At 49.0% G+C, this 13440-nt stretch overlaps 1 protein-coding gene across 1 annotated transcript; it reads right to left on the minus strand.

Annotated features, from left to right (window-relative positions):
- Positions 1 to 742: 742 nt before the first annotated feature.
- Positions 743 to 2380, minus strand: LOC100383172 (F-box/kelch-repeat protein SKIP20). Its single transcript, NM_001175837.2, has one exon. The coding sequence runs from the start codon at positions 2273 to 2275 to the stop codon at positions 1157 to 1159; it is 1119 nt and encodes a 372-aa protein (NP_001169308.1). The 5' UTR covers positions 2276 to 2380; the 3' UTR covers positions 743 to 1156.
- Positions 2381 to 13440: the final 11060 nt, after the last annotated feature.

Consider the following 13440-nt stretch of genomic DNA (forward strand, 5'->3'; position numbering starts at 1 on the left):
GCAATTATTATAGTGCTTGGTAATACATGATCCATAACTATGTTGTAGTATGCCAACCAAAATTTAAAAGAGGCAAAAAATATATAAGATAAAATATTCGTTGAATGACTAATCGATACATAAATCGTCAAACTAATTCGCTTACAGGAACTTATATCTTAACATCACTACTTTATGATTCATCCTATCGTCTAGCTAGGCAGCTGACGATTGACGCTGACCACTTTACTTGCCTCTGTCATAGCCCCACAATTAAAATACAAAGAAGGTGATCACGCGAAATAGCAGAATGAGCGCCAACAACTTACATGATAGTTTGTGTGTACACGACAAATTTGACATATATGTACCTAGGTTGGCGAAATTTCATAGATCTTGGATGCTAGTTGGATTTTTGAATTCTCTCCAAAATTTGTTAGCTCTCTCGTGAATACTAGAGATGGACGGATGGCTCTTGCCTCGTGGTGTAGACGAAACTTTAATCACCCCACCCTCCGACTAAGCTTAAAAATATGTGGCAATGTCAACTTCCGTTCAATTAGCGGACAAATCGCCAGCTTGGATTGCAATAATATACAGAGAAATGATTGATAGCCAAGTGGAGATTACATTATGTTCTCGAGATGGACGCTCGGCAGAACACAAACTGCCTTTGTTCAACGATGGTAGGCATGACAGCGGTTCAGCGCAGGCGGAGCCGCTGGCACATGAGGATCCGTCGCAATTCCGTCATCTCCAAGCTCCATCCAGATCACACGCACTCGGATCGCAGTACCAAAAGCATGGCTGTAGGACAAGAGCAACGAACAACAGTCTGTGTCCTTCACCTCGGGACAAAAACACCACACCCATATTTTACACCCAACCCTCGGCTGTCGGCTTCAATGGATCTCATCTCATCTGGCTGGCGTCGGGTCACCACCTTACCTTACACTTCCTTGGACGAATCGATGGCAGGGCGTACGGGTACCAAGCAGATGCCCAGATCCATGGTACACGGGAGCGCAGATCTCGAACTAGCAGTGTTCATCAGATCCAGCAATGGCGCACGGACATACAGCAGGTACTACCGTACTAGCACTAGCACTAGCAGTAGCCTTTACGTCTCTTGATCGATCGCGGAGGGACGGACAGGACGAAGAAGATCTAGGTTTTCTCAGATCCGGACGGACGCAACGGAGAACACGAAGCCGGCGAACTCCGGCGGCGGGGGCACCACGGTCCAGCTCTTGCTCGTCACATCGAACACCCAGAGGGCGTGCCGGCCGCCGCAGCCGCCCACACCGTCGAGCGCGCCGGTGACGACCACCTTCTCGCCGCCGCCGACGCAGACGGCGCGCGCCGTGCCGGCCTTGAGCCCCGGCGGGTAGGGCCCCACCTCGCGCCACCCGCGGCGGGTGCCCATCCACTCCATGACGGCGTTGCCCTCGATGCACCAGACGCGGCCGCGGACGACGACGTGCGCGGCGGAGGGCGGCGCGCGCACGCGCTCCAGCCTGCGCCAGGCCCGCGCCGCCGGGTCGAACCACTCGGCGTCGCGCTCGAACCCGCCCTGCCGCGCCGTGCGGTACCCGCTGACGGCCAGGAACCGGTCGCCGGCCACGGTGGCCATGCCGTCGCACTCGTCGCGCTCCTCCGACATGTCCGGGAGCGGGTCCCAGGCGTCGGCCTCCGCGTCGTAGGCCTCGGCCGTCTTGAGCGCGTTCTTGTGCTTGTCGTGGCCCCCCGCCACGTAGATCCTGCCGCCGGCCTCGGCGCACGCGAAGAAGGAGCGCGCCGACCGCATGGGCGCGCCGCGCCGCCACCGCCCCGTCGCCGCGTCCAGCACGTGCACGTCCGCCACGGGCTCGAAGGTCAGCGGGTCCCAGCCGCCCAGCACGGCCAGCCGGGTCCCCACCGCCGCGCACTGCGCGAACACCGGCACCACGGGCGGCGCGCCAAGCTCCCGCCGCCACTCGCCCGTCGTCACGTTGTACACCGCCACGCCGTACGCCGGGGCGTTGCCCGGCCCCTCGTCGCCGTCCTTGGGCCCGTCGTCGGCGGACGGGTTCCCGAACTGCATCAGGTACACCAGGTCCTCGTTGGCGCCCGCCGCGGCGCGCGCCGACGCGAAGGCCGGCGCCGCGGCGGCGCTACGCCAGCCGCGGCAGACCCGGCGCATCGCGCGGTGGGAGGCGTGCGGGACGCGGGCCAGGCAGTCCACGGCGACGTCGTCGGGGATGCCGGGAATCAGATCCACGTGCTCCAGGCCGCCTCCACCCCTTGGGCTCCGCATCTTGCCTTTTCCTTTGGCTTGCGTGCGAGCTGATCTAATCTCCTGTTCTCCTCTCTCCACTAGTTCTACTTCTCTTCACTTGAGATGTGGGGAATGGGATGTGCGGCCTCGCAGACAGGCGAGTGGGCGATTAAATAGAGGGGTGTGCGTGCTACGTGGGACTCGGTTATTGGACCGAACGCACAGCGAAGCCGATATAAAAACCTGCAAATAATTAAAAGTTTGCATCTTTATGCTTTACTACCGGTCCTAGTGGCCTCCTCAGAGAAGCAGGGAAAAAAAGGCAAATACTTAAAAGTTTGCAACCTACAGATGGGACTGAGATGTTTTTTCTAAATGTCTGTGGATCTAGAAGAATGGCCTGATCTTTTTGGCGGTGTACAGCGTGTAGATGAGCACGAGGAGGATGGAGCTGTAAAAAAACAAAGAGTGAAATGCATCTACTTATATTATCTCGAGCATATCTCATGTATTATTCCTATTTTAAGCTACACTGTACAAACAGTGTCAATATCAGCTACAATTCATGTCCCTATTTTACACTATGCTATGTCCCCTCGAACTTATAAAACAAAAAAAAATTGATATTATAGTTTGGATGGACAGGTCAAGTTACCGTACTCGTTTTTCTAGTTTTAAATTTGAAGACCTAAATGATACATGATGCTAAGTTCGAGGATATAATGCATTTTACTATGTAAAAAAACTTACCATGGTGCTTACGTTTGCGAGCAAATGGACGACGCAGGCTGCAAATTAAGGGTGCCACTGACCTGTGTAGAACAAGTGGGCCGCTGCCGCTAATAAACCAAAACCACGGGCGTCGTCCAATTGTTAACGGCCAAAAGGGAGAATTTTTCTTCTGTGCCGTGATCGCCCCCGCCCGTGACAAGGTCTCCGCCTCTCCGGAATCCGGATGGGTTAGCAACGTAGCAGAGATAATACTCTAATTACTGAACATTTTTTTTACATTGCATTTTGACTCTCGCGGCAATCGGAGTTTAGACTTTTCTCCTGCGTCTGCGTCTGAGTTTCTCAGATTTGCTTGTGACGCAGGGATATTTTGGATGCCCGGCAACGTCGTTTGTGTCTGCACCGACCGTGCGCGTGTGTGCTTATGTTTGCATTACATTTTTTTAAAGATCGACATGTGAATAACATGGACAGCAGCATGAAATGGAACAGCCGGTCCATGAACCAGGCTTCGATCCAGGAAATATCATACTATGCGGAGTTCGGAAGGCATGAATTCTTCAGGAATCTATTTAAGACAGTTCTATTAAAGTAAATCTATATGTATATGAGATTTGTCGTCGAACGGTTAGCTCCGCTCCTAGTGATTATCACTACTGCCGAGTCAAACGATAAAAATCTAAACTGCTTCATGGTAGAAGTGAAGTGAATCTAGTCTCTACTAAAAGGAAAATAGACCTAATCATTTTCTATAATCGATTTTAATAGTTGACGTCCATCACAAATCACGTTGACTAATTAGTTTGCCTAGTTGTTATTTATCGCAGGTGCATAAGGTTCAACACAAACCAAGAAAGAAATTAAGTTGGAGACTCAAATTTATTTGGAGCAAAGGACTTGAGAGTGTGCTGCAAATTGCGCACCGGACACACCAGGCCAAGCACCAAACGAACTCAGCACTCTCGGATTTCTTCAGGACGCGCTCCGCTATAATTCACCGGACTGTCCGGTGTGCACCGGACATGTCCGGTGAGCCAACGGAGCAACGGTAACCTACGCCAACGATCGTCTGCACAAAGTAAACAGTTGTGAACAGTGCGCGGTAGAGGCAAGAGCAGAGAAGTCAGAGCACACCGAACATGTCCCGTGTGACACCGAACTGTCCGGTGCAGCTATAGGATAAAGGGTTCCAACGGTCGACCGCTCCAAACCCCAACAGGCGTGCTGACGTGGCACACACCGTACAATGAAATACCTCCCAACCACTTCCTTCAATGGCATACAAGTACTCTGACCATCACATTCATTGCAAGAGGAAAAGCAACCACTTCAAAGACACAACCAAAGCATTCAATCCACTCTAAGCTCCAAAACCAACTCTATTGCTTAGAGTCTTGTGAGAGGATCATTTGTGTTCTTTTGTTGCTCTTGTTGCTTGGATTACTTTATCCTTCTCTATTCTTATTCTCATAAGTGCTTTGTAAAGCTAGCAAGAGACACCTAAGTGTGTGGTGATCCTTGCGGGGTCATAGTGACCCAAGTGATTAAGGAGAAGCCTCGACCGATCTGTGTGACCGATTGAGAGAGGAAAAGGGTTGAAATAGACCCGGCCTTTGTGGCCTCCTCAACGGGGACTAGGTTCTTTGGAACCGAACCTCGGTAAAATAAATCACCGTGTTCACTTGTTGATTCTCACTTAACTTGTTTTCCCTCTTTCCTCTCTCTAAAGTTTTCTTGCTAATATTGATTTGAGTTTGCTCCCAAAAGTTATCTGCATCAATTTGAGCAACTCATAGCAAGAGAACCATCTTCCGCACTCCAATTTAATTCTAACGCTAACCCCGACCTTAGTGCAAGTTTAAGTTTATAAATTTTAGGTTTCGCCTATTCACCCCCCTCTAGGCGACTTTCATCTACTTTGCATTAGAAAGTGGGAGCCAAAAAACCTGCTTCACACTACTCTCAACCTGCTCCCCACTCTTTAACCCCTCAGGAATCACTTCATAGCCTATTTGTCAAACGGTTTTCGTCAAATAGATTCACTTCCAATAGAGATTCACTCAGAATCACTCTACTAGAGAATCATAGAGCAGAGCTCTACCAAACGAGCTCTTAAGATCTACTGTGACTAGGGGTGGTAATGGATCACGATCCAAATGTTTCTTCACAAAAAAAAATCAATAGGGGAGGATCTATGGGTGGCTGAATCCCAACAAGGGGAGGGCAGGACCGTCGGTGAAGGGAGGGCGACGAGGCATATGACCCACACGAGGCCGCACGACCAGCCAATGGTGCGGGTGTGTGGCTAGACCCCAATTGCATACGCTCCATACCCCCACAGTGCAACGGTGCCTATGACACCAAGAGGAGGACATGATCAATGAAAAGGGCTAGTTGGCGAGTGGCACTAGGCCGCTATAAGGATCTAGGTGGCTAGAGAGGACGAATAGCCTAAAAATTATTCTATAAGCTCATGAATTATTGACTAACTAGCATATAGCTTGTGCTAACGCTATAATCTCATGAAGGAGAGAGGAGGGGTTGGCAATGATGGTGGCGCAAGTGAGGAGGAGGAGGTAGAGGGGGACACGGGGGCGACAGGGGAGGGAGAGGAGAATGAGGGAGGATCCAAATAATATTGTCCATTTAATTTTAAATGAGTGAAAGGGGTTATCCAGCGATCTAAATCGTTGTTTTTGATGGTGTGTTAAATCGGGGTGTGATTTGTTTGGTGCATTTAGTGGAGGTTATGGGTATGATGATGATTTGGTTGGGTTGGTTTTGCAAAGTTTAAATTAGTAGATTATATAGTGGTATAGATATAGCAAAGAGGATTAACAAAAAATCCATATGATTTGAGATGCATATTTTCCTAAGTTGTATGGTAGGTTGACTAAAGTCTTAATATGATCCAAATGGCTTAGTTAAGCAGGAATGTTGGCTTACAGAATATTTTAAAAGGAACACAACTATATGAGTTCGACTACTAATCACAGTCTATGGGATGTGGGTAATCTCTAAATACTCAAGAAAGGCCTTGAAGTGTGGCTTATATGCTTTAAATTATGGGAATGCTTGTAGCAACCTAGTACCAGAAAATAACCTTAGTTAAACTCACTCGACGTAGAACTGTCAAATTCATGGTATAGTCCATTTGTTTAGCTGTGAATGAGTGTAACATCTGTTCTAGACTTCTAGGTGGATGTTCAACTTAAAAGTCTTCATCGAAACCCTAGTATATCAAAGAACAATAGCTTTAAGATTGTTTGATACGCGGGTTAGACTTTGGTGGGGATTGTTCGTTGTTTATGGGCTTGGTCCATTTTAAATATGTAATAGTTCTAAAGCCCGGATTAAACAAGCATTATCTTGGATTTAGTACTGTTGACACCTTTTTCGGGCGCTAATCACTGAACACGAACTGTGGCGGTGCTCTCTGCACAGGGGCGGACGGTCCACGGCCAGGGGCCGAACGCTCCGCGACCTGGCGCAGGGCTAGGGTTTCCTGCCTGATGGCCAGACGGTCCGCGCCCTGGGGCCGGACGGTCCGCGCGTGCGCAGGGGGCGGCGAAGGTCGTCGGCGGTGCCCGGATCTCGCTCTCGGGAGGGACCCCATCGGGGAGGAGAGATCCTAGGAGTTGTCTAGGCTCGGGCAGACCGACCTAGACTCCTCTAATCGACGTAGAGTCGAAGAGAAGCGGAGAATTTAGGGATTGAGAGGCTAAACTAGAACTACTCCTAATTGTACAGGAAATAAATGCGAGATAAAAGTGTTATTGATTTGATTGATGATTACAAATCGGTCGTATACCTCTGTATTTATAGAGGAGGGGGGCTGGACCCTTTACAAACTAATCTCCCGAGCTAATTCCACGAATTTGGCTAACAACCGTAGCACAAAACTCAGAACCCTAATTTGCTCTGCGCACGTGTGGACCGTCCGGCCCACAGGTGCGGACCATCCGGCCCCAGGGCCGGACCGTCCGGTCGCTCAATTCAGTGCTCAACATATGCCCCCTGCCTTTTGGAGGAGCTGAGCGAACCAAAAGCAACTAACCTGATGTGATCACATCGACTTTCTTAGGCATCTTGCCACCTACTAGGATGGTGCGCAAGGGTCTTGGTCACGATGGTTAACCCAACAGACGTGACCTATTTAGCTTTGATCGATCTATCAGTCCCAACATTGTCGAGCATCGTACTGGTCCTGACCAATTCGTCATCTTGCTTTCCTAATTTTCTTAGTGTTCTGGCGTAGTTCCATAGTCGACCAGGTCTTCTCCTTGCAGGTCGTCTTCTTCCATGGGTGTCAGTACGTCGTTGGAGGTGTCCTGGTGTAGTGCGGACGGTCCGACCTCAGGGGTTGAACGGTCCGCGCCCTGTATGGATGGTCCGGCCTTTATAGCCGGACTGTCTGCCATACGTGCAAAGAGCTGCATAGTTGTTGTTTTATTTTTTGTTTTTGTGGCTGTTTGCTTTTCCTCAATGGTCGTTGGTCTCCATCTCTTTTGCGGTGGTGGGTACTGCGGATGTGTGTCATTGAATATTTTTTACGCCTCCTTTTCCCGATTCTCCTTTGCTCTAAGGCGCTGAAATTTCCGCTTTTGCGATCGTGTCAATCCCGATGGGCACCATCGGGGCATGAAGTATTTTGGATCGGTTGTTTTGTTGACAGTCGTATCTTCTTTTTTTTGTGATGGCCGATTCACCAAAAATCACCGGCCCTTCATTATTTTGTTGTACGATGATATCCGTCGTCACTATTTTAATGACGTCCCCTTTTATCGTACTGTTGTAGGTTGTAGCTATATGCCTCTCTGCCGGATTAGTCAGCCTTTGGGGCTGAGTTTCTCGGCAATCTTGTTGGGCCTATGCTCGTGGACCAGATTGAGGGGTTCTCAATCGGCCTTGTATTGGAGGCGTCAACCTGTCAAAAATAGATGATTGAGGTGCCCCCCAGGCGGGGTATTGTGGTATCCCGAATGTATATGGTGGCGTGCCCCACATCTAATTCGGGATATATGGTAGTGGTGGTATGTATGTATAATGATATGACATAGGTGTGCATGGGAGTGGAGGTGTCCATGCATGTACGTTAGGTCTTAGTTGGACATTATGACCTCCAGTCCTTTCTGATTGGTGAGGTGGTCCAATCGGCCTAACCTGCTGTCGCTCCTGGGTGGGTAAGCGAGACCGCTTTGGTGGCCGATCACTGGGGCCTGTCTTCTTTTTCACATATTTAGACAATAATTGATCAAATGTCAGGCTAGATTTGACCAACTAACCAGCGGCCTTGAACATGTTAGTTTTCCACGTACCTATTTCTGGTCGTCGTGGTTTGAAGGTATGTGGTCGCCGTGGCTCCTCGGCGTTGCCGGACCGTCCGCGCCTGGGCACCGGAGTGTCCGCGATGCGTAGTATGGGTTCTCGCGCATGTCCCCTTGTCTGCGCTTGCCCTCCAGTGCCGGAGGTTGTGATGGTCACCTTCAATGTCTCCCCTCCATCAGGAGTCTTCTCGGCCACCACTTTCCTGCAAGAGATTTTGTTGTTTCCATCGGCCTCCCGTGCGTTGCCGATGATGACTTCTTTGTCTTTGCCCTTATCGACTGTGTTGGGCCGAATTAGGATATTTTTCGATTGAAGTCGATCATATTTATTGGGAAGGGCTCCGTGTCCTTCTGAAATTTCAATCGTCCCTCGTTAATGGCCGATTGGATTTGTCGTCGAAACACATTACAATCATTAGTGGCATGGGAAAATGAGTTGTGTCACTTGCAATATGCGCGATGCTTTAGTTCGTTGGTGGGTGGAACGATATAATCGATGTTAATGTTACCGTTTTTAATAATTCATCGAATATCTTATCACATTTGCCGACATTAAATGTAAACTTAACCTCCTCCTGTCGTTTCTTTTGAACTGACTGCAAGGAGGAGCAAGGCAAAGATTTGGCCTGCTCGGGCCAAACTATTTCGATAGTGTAAACTTCCTTTGGTTCATCGTCCGAACTACTTTGATTGTGTTCTACTATATGGACATTATGATGAACCGTTTTGACTAGTTCTTTGCTTCGGCTTTCACAAGCCAAAGCTTTCTGATGTAATTGTGCTAGCGTAAAGAACTGGATGCCTTCTAATTTCTCTTTTAAATAATAGCGCAATCCATCAAAGGCTATTCCCGCTAGTTGTTTATTTGTTAAATGAATTTGAAAGCATCAATTTCTCGTATCCTGGAATCTCCGAATGTAATCACTAACCGATTCATCCTTTTCTTGTTGTAGGGCCACTAAGTCTACTAAATCTAGCTCGTAATCGCCATAGAAGAAATGTTCATGAATTTTTTGTTCTAAATCTCCCCAAGACAAAATGTAATTAGGAGGGAGCGTGGCATACCATGTGAATGCAGTCCCTGTTAAAGATAATGAAAATAAACGTACACGGAATGCTTCGGTGTCGGCCAATTCTCCTAATTGTGCTAAGAACTGGTCTATGTGCTCACGCGTGCTCTTTCCTTGGTCACCTGAAAACTTTGCAAATTCGGGTATTCTGGTCCCCTGTGGGTATGGGAGACGGTCAAACTGGCTATTATAAGGTCTCCGATATGACTGCCCCCCCGGGGACTATACTAACTCTGAGCTTATCTCGGAACGCCCCAGCTATTTCCTCTCTTACTATTTCGATGGCAGCCGATGGGAGACCACCGGCTCTTTGGTACAATATGGGTGAGTTTGTTTGGATGTTGGTATGTTGTTTTCCTCCCCATTGGTTTGGGTTTTGTGGCGCGTTAATACATGCCCTATGAGGCTCATAGGACTGGCCATTCCTTTCTGGCCTTCTGGGGGCCGAAAAGTACTCACTCTCACGGGTTTGGTAGATTGTATTATGGTGCTGGTGTGTCATATGGTGCGATGGGGAGTCTAGCTGGGACGAATACGGAGTTGGATATCCATCCTCCTCAAAAAACTCTGTGCCGGACCGTCCGGTTAAATACGTGGACCGTCCGGATCCGTGCGCGGACTGGCCGACCATGTGGCCGGACCGTCCAGCGTTATATTCGAACTGTCTGGCGCCATACGCGGACGGTCCGAATGGGTTATCTAGGGTTTGCACGGTATGTGGCGGCTTGGGTGCAGGCCTCGGTAATTCGCTTCTAAAAATAGGAACGGTCACCGCTGGCCCGGACGATCCGCGCTCACGTGCGGACGATCCGGACATGCACGGATCGACAAATTTATCGCCGATGTGCGTGGGAGGCTGTTGTTGCCTAGGGTACATGTCTATCGGCATCCCATAAAGGGGTCGTGACTGGTCGTGACAACCTGTAGCCGATGAATCACGTGTGTACTCCCTCAATTAAACCTCCTGCGAAGGAAGATTTGCAATAGTAGAATAATCAAGCGCACGTACTAGCCTTTTATGATCATTTTGTATATCCCCTACGATACGTTGCATCTGCTCTCGCTGTTCGTCTATGTAAGCTTTAAGAGATTGGAGCTCATTGGTGTTACTCACATTGGGGATATCTGTAGTAGGTCGGAGCGAAGCCAGATCTGTCGTCCGTTGTCGAACGAATTTGTTGTTCCTGTCCACCTTGAAATTGGCTAGGAATTTCGCCTTTGCTTCCCGGATCAGCTGCTCCTGACGCTCCTCGAACAGGAGCTGTTCTTCAGTCGGCAAGGTTTTCCATGTCGGCTTGATGATATTGCTGGTGGAAACTTCAGAGCTATCCTTTGAACCGGCCATTGAGGGCCGATCTTGATAGGTCTACATGAAATCGTCCCCAGCGGAGTCGCCAAAAAGTATGTTGACACCCTTTTCTGGCGCCAATCACTCAACACGAATCGTGGCGGTGCTCTCTGCACAGGGGCGGACGGTCCGCGGCCAGGGGCCGGACGGTCCGCGATCTGGCGCAGGGCTAGGGTTTCCTGCCTGACGGCCGGACGGTCCGCGCGTGCGCAGGGGGCGGCGAAAGTCGCCTGGATCTCGTTCTCGGGAGGGACCCCGTCGGGGAGGAGAGATCCTAGGAGTTGTCTAGTCTCGGGCAGACCGACCTAGACTCCTCTAATCGACGTAGAGTCGAAGAGAAGCGGAGAATTTGGGGATTGAGAGACTAAACTAGAACTAGACTAGAACTAATCCTAATTGTACGGGAAATAAATACGAGATAAAAGTGTTATTGATTCGATTGATGATTACAAATCGACCGTATACCTCTCTATTTATAGAGGAGGGGGCTGGACCCTTTACAAACTAATCTCCCGAGCTAATTCCACGAATTTAGCTAACAACCGTAGCACAAAACTCAGAACCCTAATCTGCTCTGCGCACGCGCGGACCGTCCGGTCGCTCAATTCAGAGCTCAACCAGTACCATATGAGCAGTCGATGGGATAGTTTCCCCGTTTGTAAAATTGACTCTGCCTATCTACCTTGAGTGGTTGAGAAAAAGGTGAAGACGAGCCACAAGCACGCGCGCCGTTATTGTTGCTTTCACTGAGGCAAGGTGAGGTTCCGACGATCACGTTTTTGGTGAGTGCCGGCGACAGGAACTGCCTAGGCTCTTTCTGCATGGATAGTACTTGGACCAATCGACTTCCTCCTCTTCCTGCATTGGATATGCAATGTTGGACTGAACATTTACTTCAACTGTTACTATGTATGGTTCTTTACTTTTTTAACTATATATACTACTATGCTTCTCTCTGTTTTGCACTTGATTAACACATACGGGCGTTCCGGCGATTCATGATGCTCTCACGCCATACATACCTCACGCACGCAGAACCAAAAAATGGCACAAGAAATGCTGATAGCCTGATACTGCTTGGTTAATTGGGCGCCAAGGCAAAGCGGTGGGCGCGTGACCTGGCACCTGGTCACACTCACAGACATTAGTTAATTGGAGCGCGAGGGATTTATCCGTTGGTTCATCCTCTACCTTCTTATCCTTATCCCCCCGCGCCCTGTCGCTATTGCAACCCCAGGCCCACGCAGCACGCTACGAGAGTGGCAGTAAACCCTTTGGTCTGCTTGACTGGATGGCATGGCATGCCAGGTGCATGCATACTCTAGAGTCCTAGCAGTGGTAAACAACAAACAAAAATAGTTTATCTTAATATTTCGCCCAACTTTCTGCGCTTAGGCCAACTCTAAACTCGTCACCGTGAGACCAAAAAAAAGAGCATATCCGCGCCAGTTTCTTGGATTCCATGGAAAAACGGGGCCATCCGATCTGATGTTATCCAATCGGTCCCCGCACCAGCGGTCCAGCTCGGCAAGTGACTGAGCAAGCTAGTGAGTGACAGGTCAGTCCGACGCGGACTCACCCAGCCTTATCTTATCCACACCGGTGTGTGGTGTGTGGGAGTACTCCTAGTACTCGTAGCTCCGTGAGATCTCGTTTTCGTTAAATCCAACTGTTTAGGCTGCTACGGATCTATATAGATAAAACAAATATCATAGAAACGGTAGAAGCAGATATAATTAAAGCCAAACGAACAAGCTGACTTGTTTGTTCGAGTAAGCTGAAACAAATTAATTCTAATTTTTTTTGTTTACCTTTTTATCGCCCCCATGATAAGTAAATATTCGTAGGTTAAGCAGGGCTAGAGTGTATTCCCGGGTATTCCCAGGAATACCCTATAATTTTGGTGCACCATTAATCATTAATGTATGCTATGTATACAGAACATGTAAACTATTTAAGTGAAAAAAATGGACAATAAATTAACATTGGGCCCTGGTCCATAGCCGCCCTAGCCTATTAGCCCCAATCAACCATCCTAGTTTCCACCTCCACTTTGACCCACGGTCAGTCGCCAGCCTAAGGCCCACCTGACTTGCTTGACCATGTTCCCTTTCCATCTTCGAGACCTAGACCCAACGCCAGTCATCACCACCATCGCCACCAGGACGCAATTCGCAAGCGGCAATCTCCAACTTGCTGAGGTCAAGCGTCCAAGCGGTGTGCGGCCGATCAGTCGTGCATGGCGATGAGTGGTGCACGATGGCGAGGCGGCTACCGAGAGGCACAACAGACAACATCACTATAACACTGAGCTGGCATGGCTATCGCTAGAAGCTGGCACGACAACACAAGGATCGGGCGAGCGTTAATGCTTAGGTCGAGCCACATGGGGGCGCAGGGTTTCGTCTCGAAGACCGCGTGGGTGAGCGCTTATGCCGAGCGACACTGACTCAACCCTTCTTTGCCAAGGTTGTCCACTTATCCTCAATCCTGTACTCCTCGAGCCCCTCTGCTTTGTGCCTCTATTTGTATTTGATTAGTTTGAGCCTTTGAGGTTTAGCACTTGATTGTAGATGTGCAATGAACTGAGATATATATTTTCCTTAGAAAATTTTGAACATCAGAAATTGAGAAATAAAGAAAGAGCCTTTTGTCAAGCGCTAAAAATTGAATAATTATGAATTCATCATATTTTATGAAAATGTATATTGTTTTAATGGGAATACC

This window comes from Zea mays, chromosome 4 (assembly GCF_902167145.1).
Source record: "Zea mays cultivar B73 chromosome 4, Zm-B73-REFERENCE-NAM-5.0, whole genome shotgun sequence".
NCBI lineage: Eukaryota > Viridiplantae > Streptophyta > Magnoliopsida > Poales > Poaceae > Zea > Zea mays.

Bases quoted from the DNA above. Each gene is read 5' to 3' on its own strand.
- LOC100383172 (NM_001175837.2), bottom strand. From the start codon at position 2,275: ATGCGGAGCCCAAGGGGTGGAGGCGGCCTGGAGCACGTGGATCTGATT.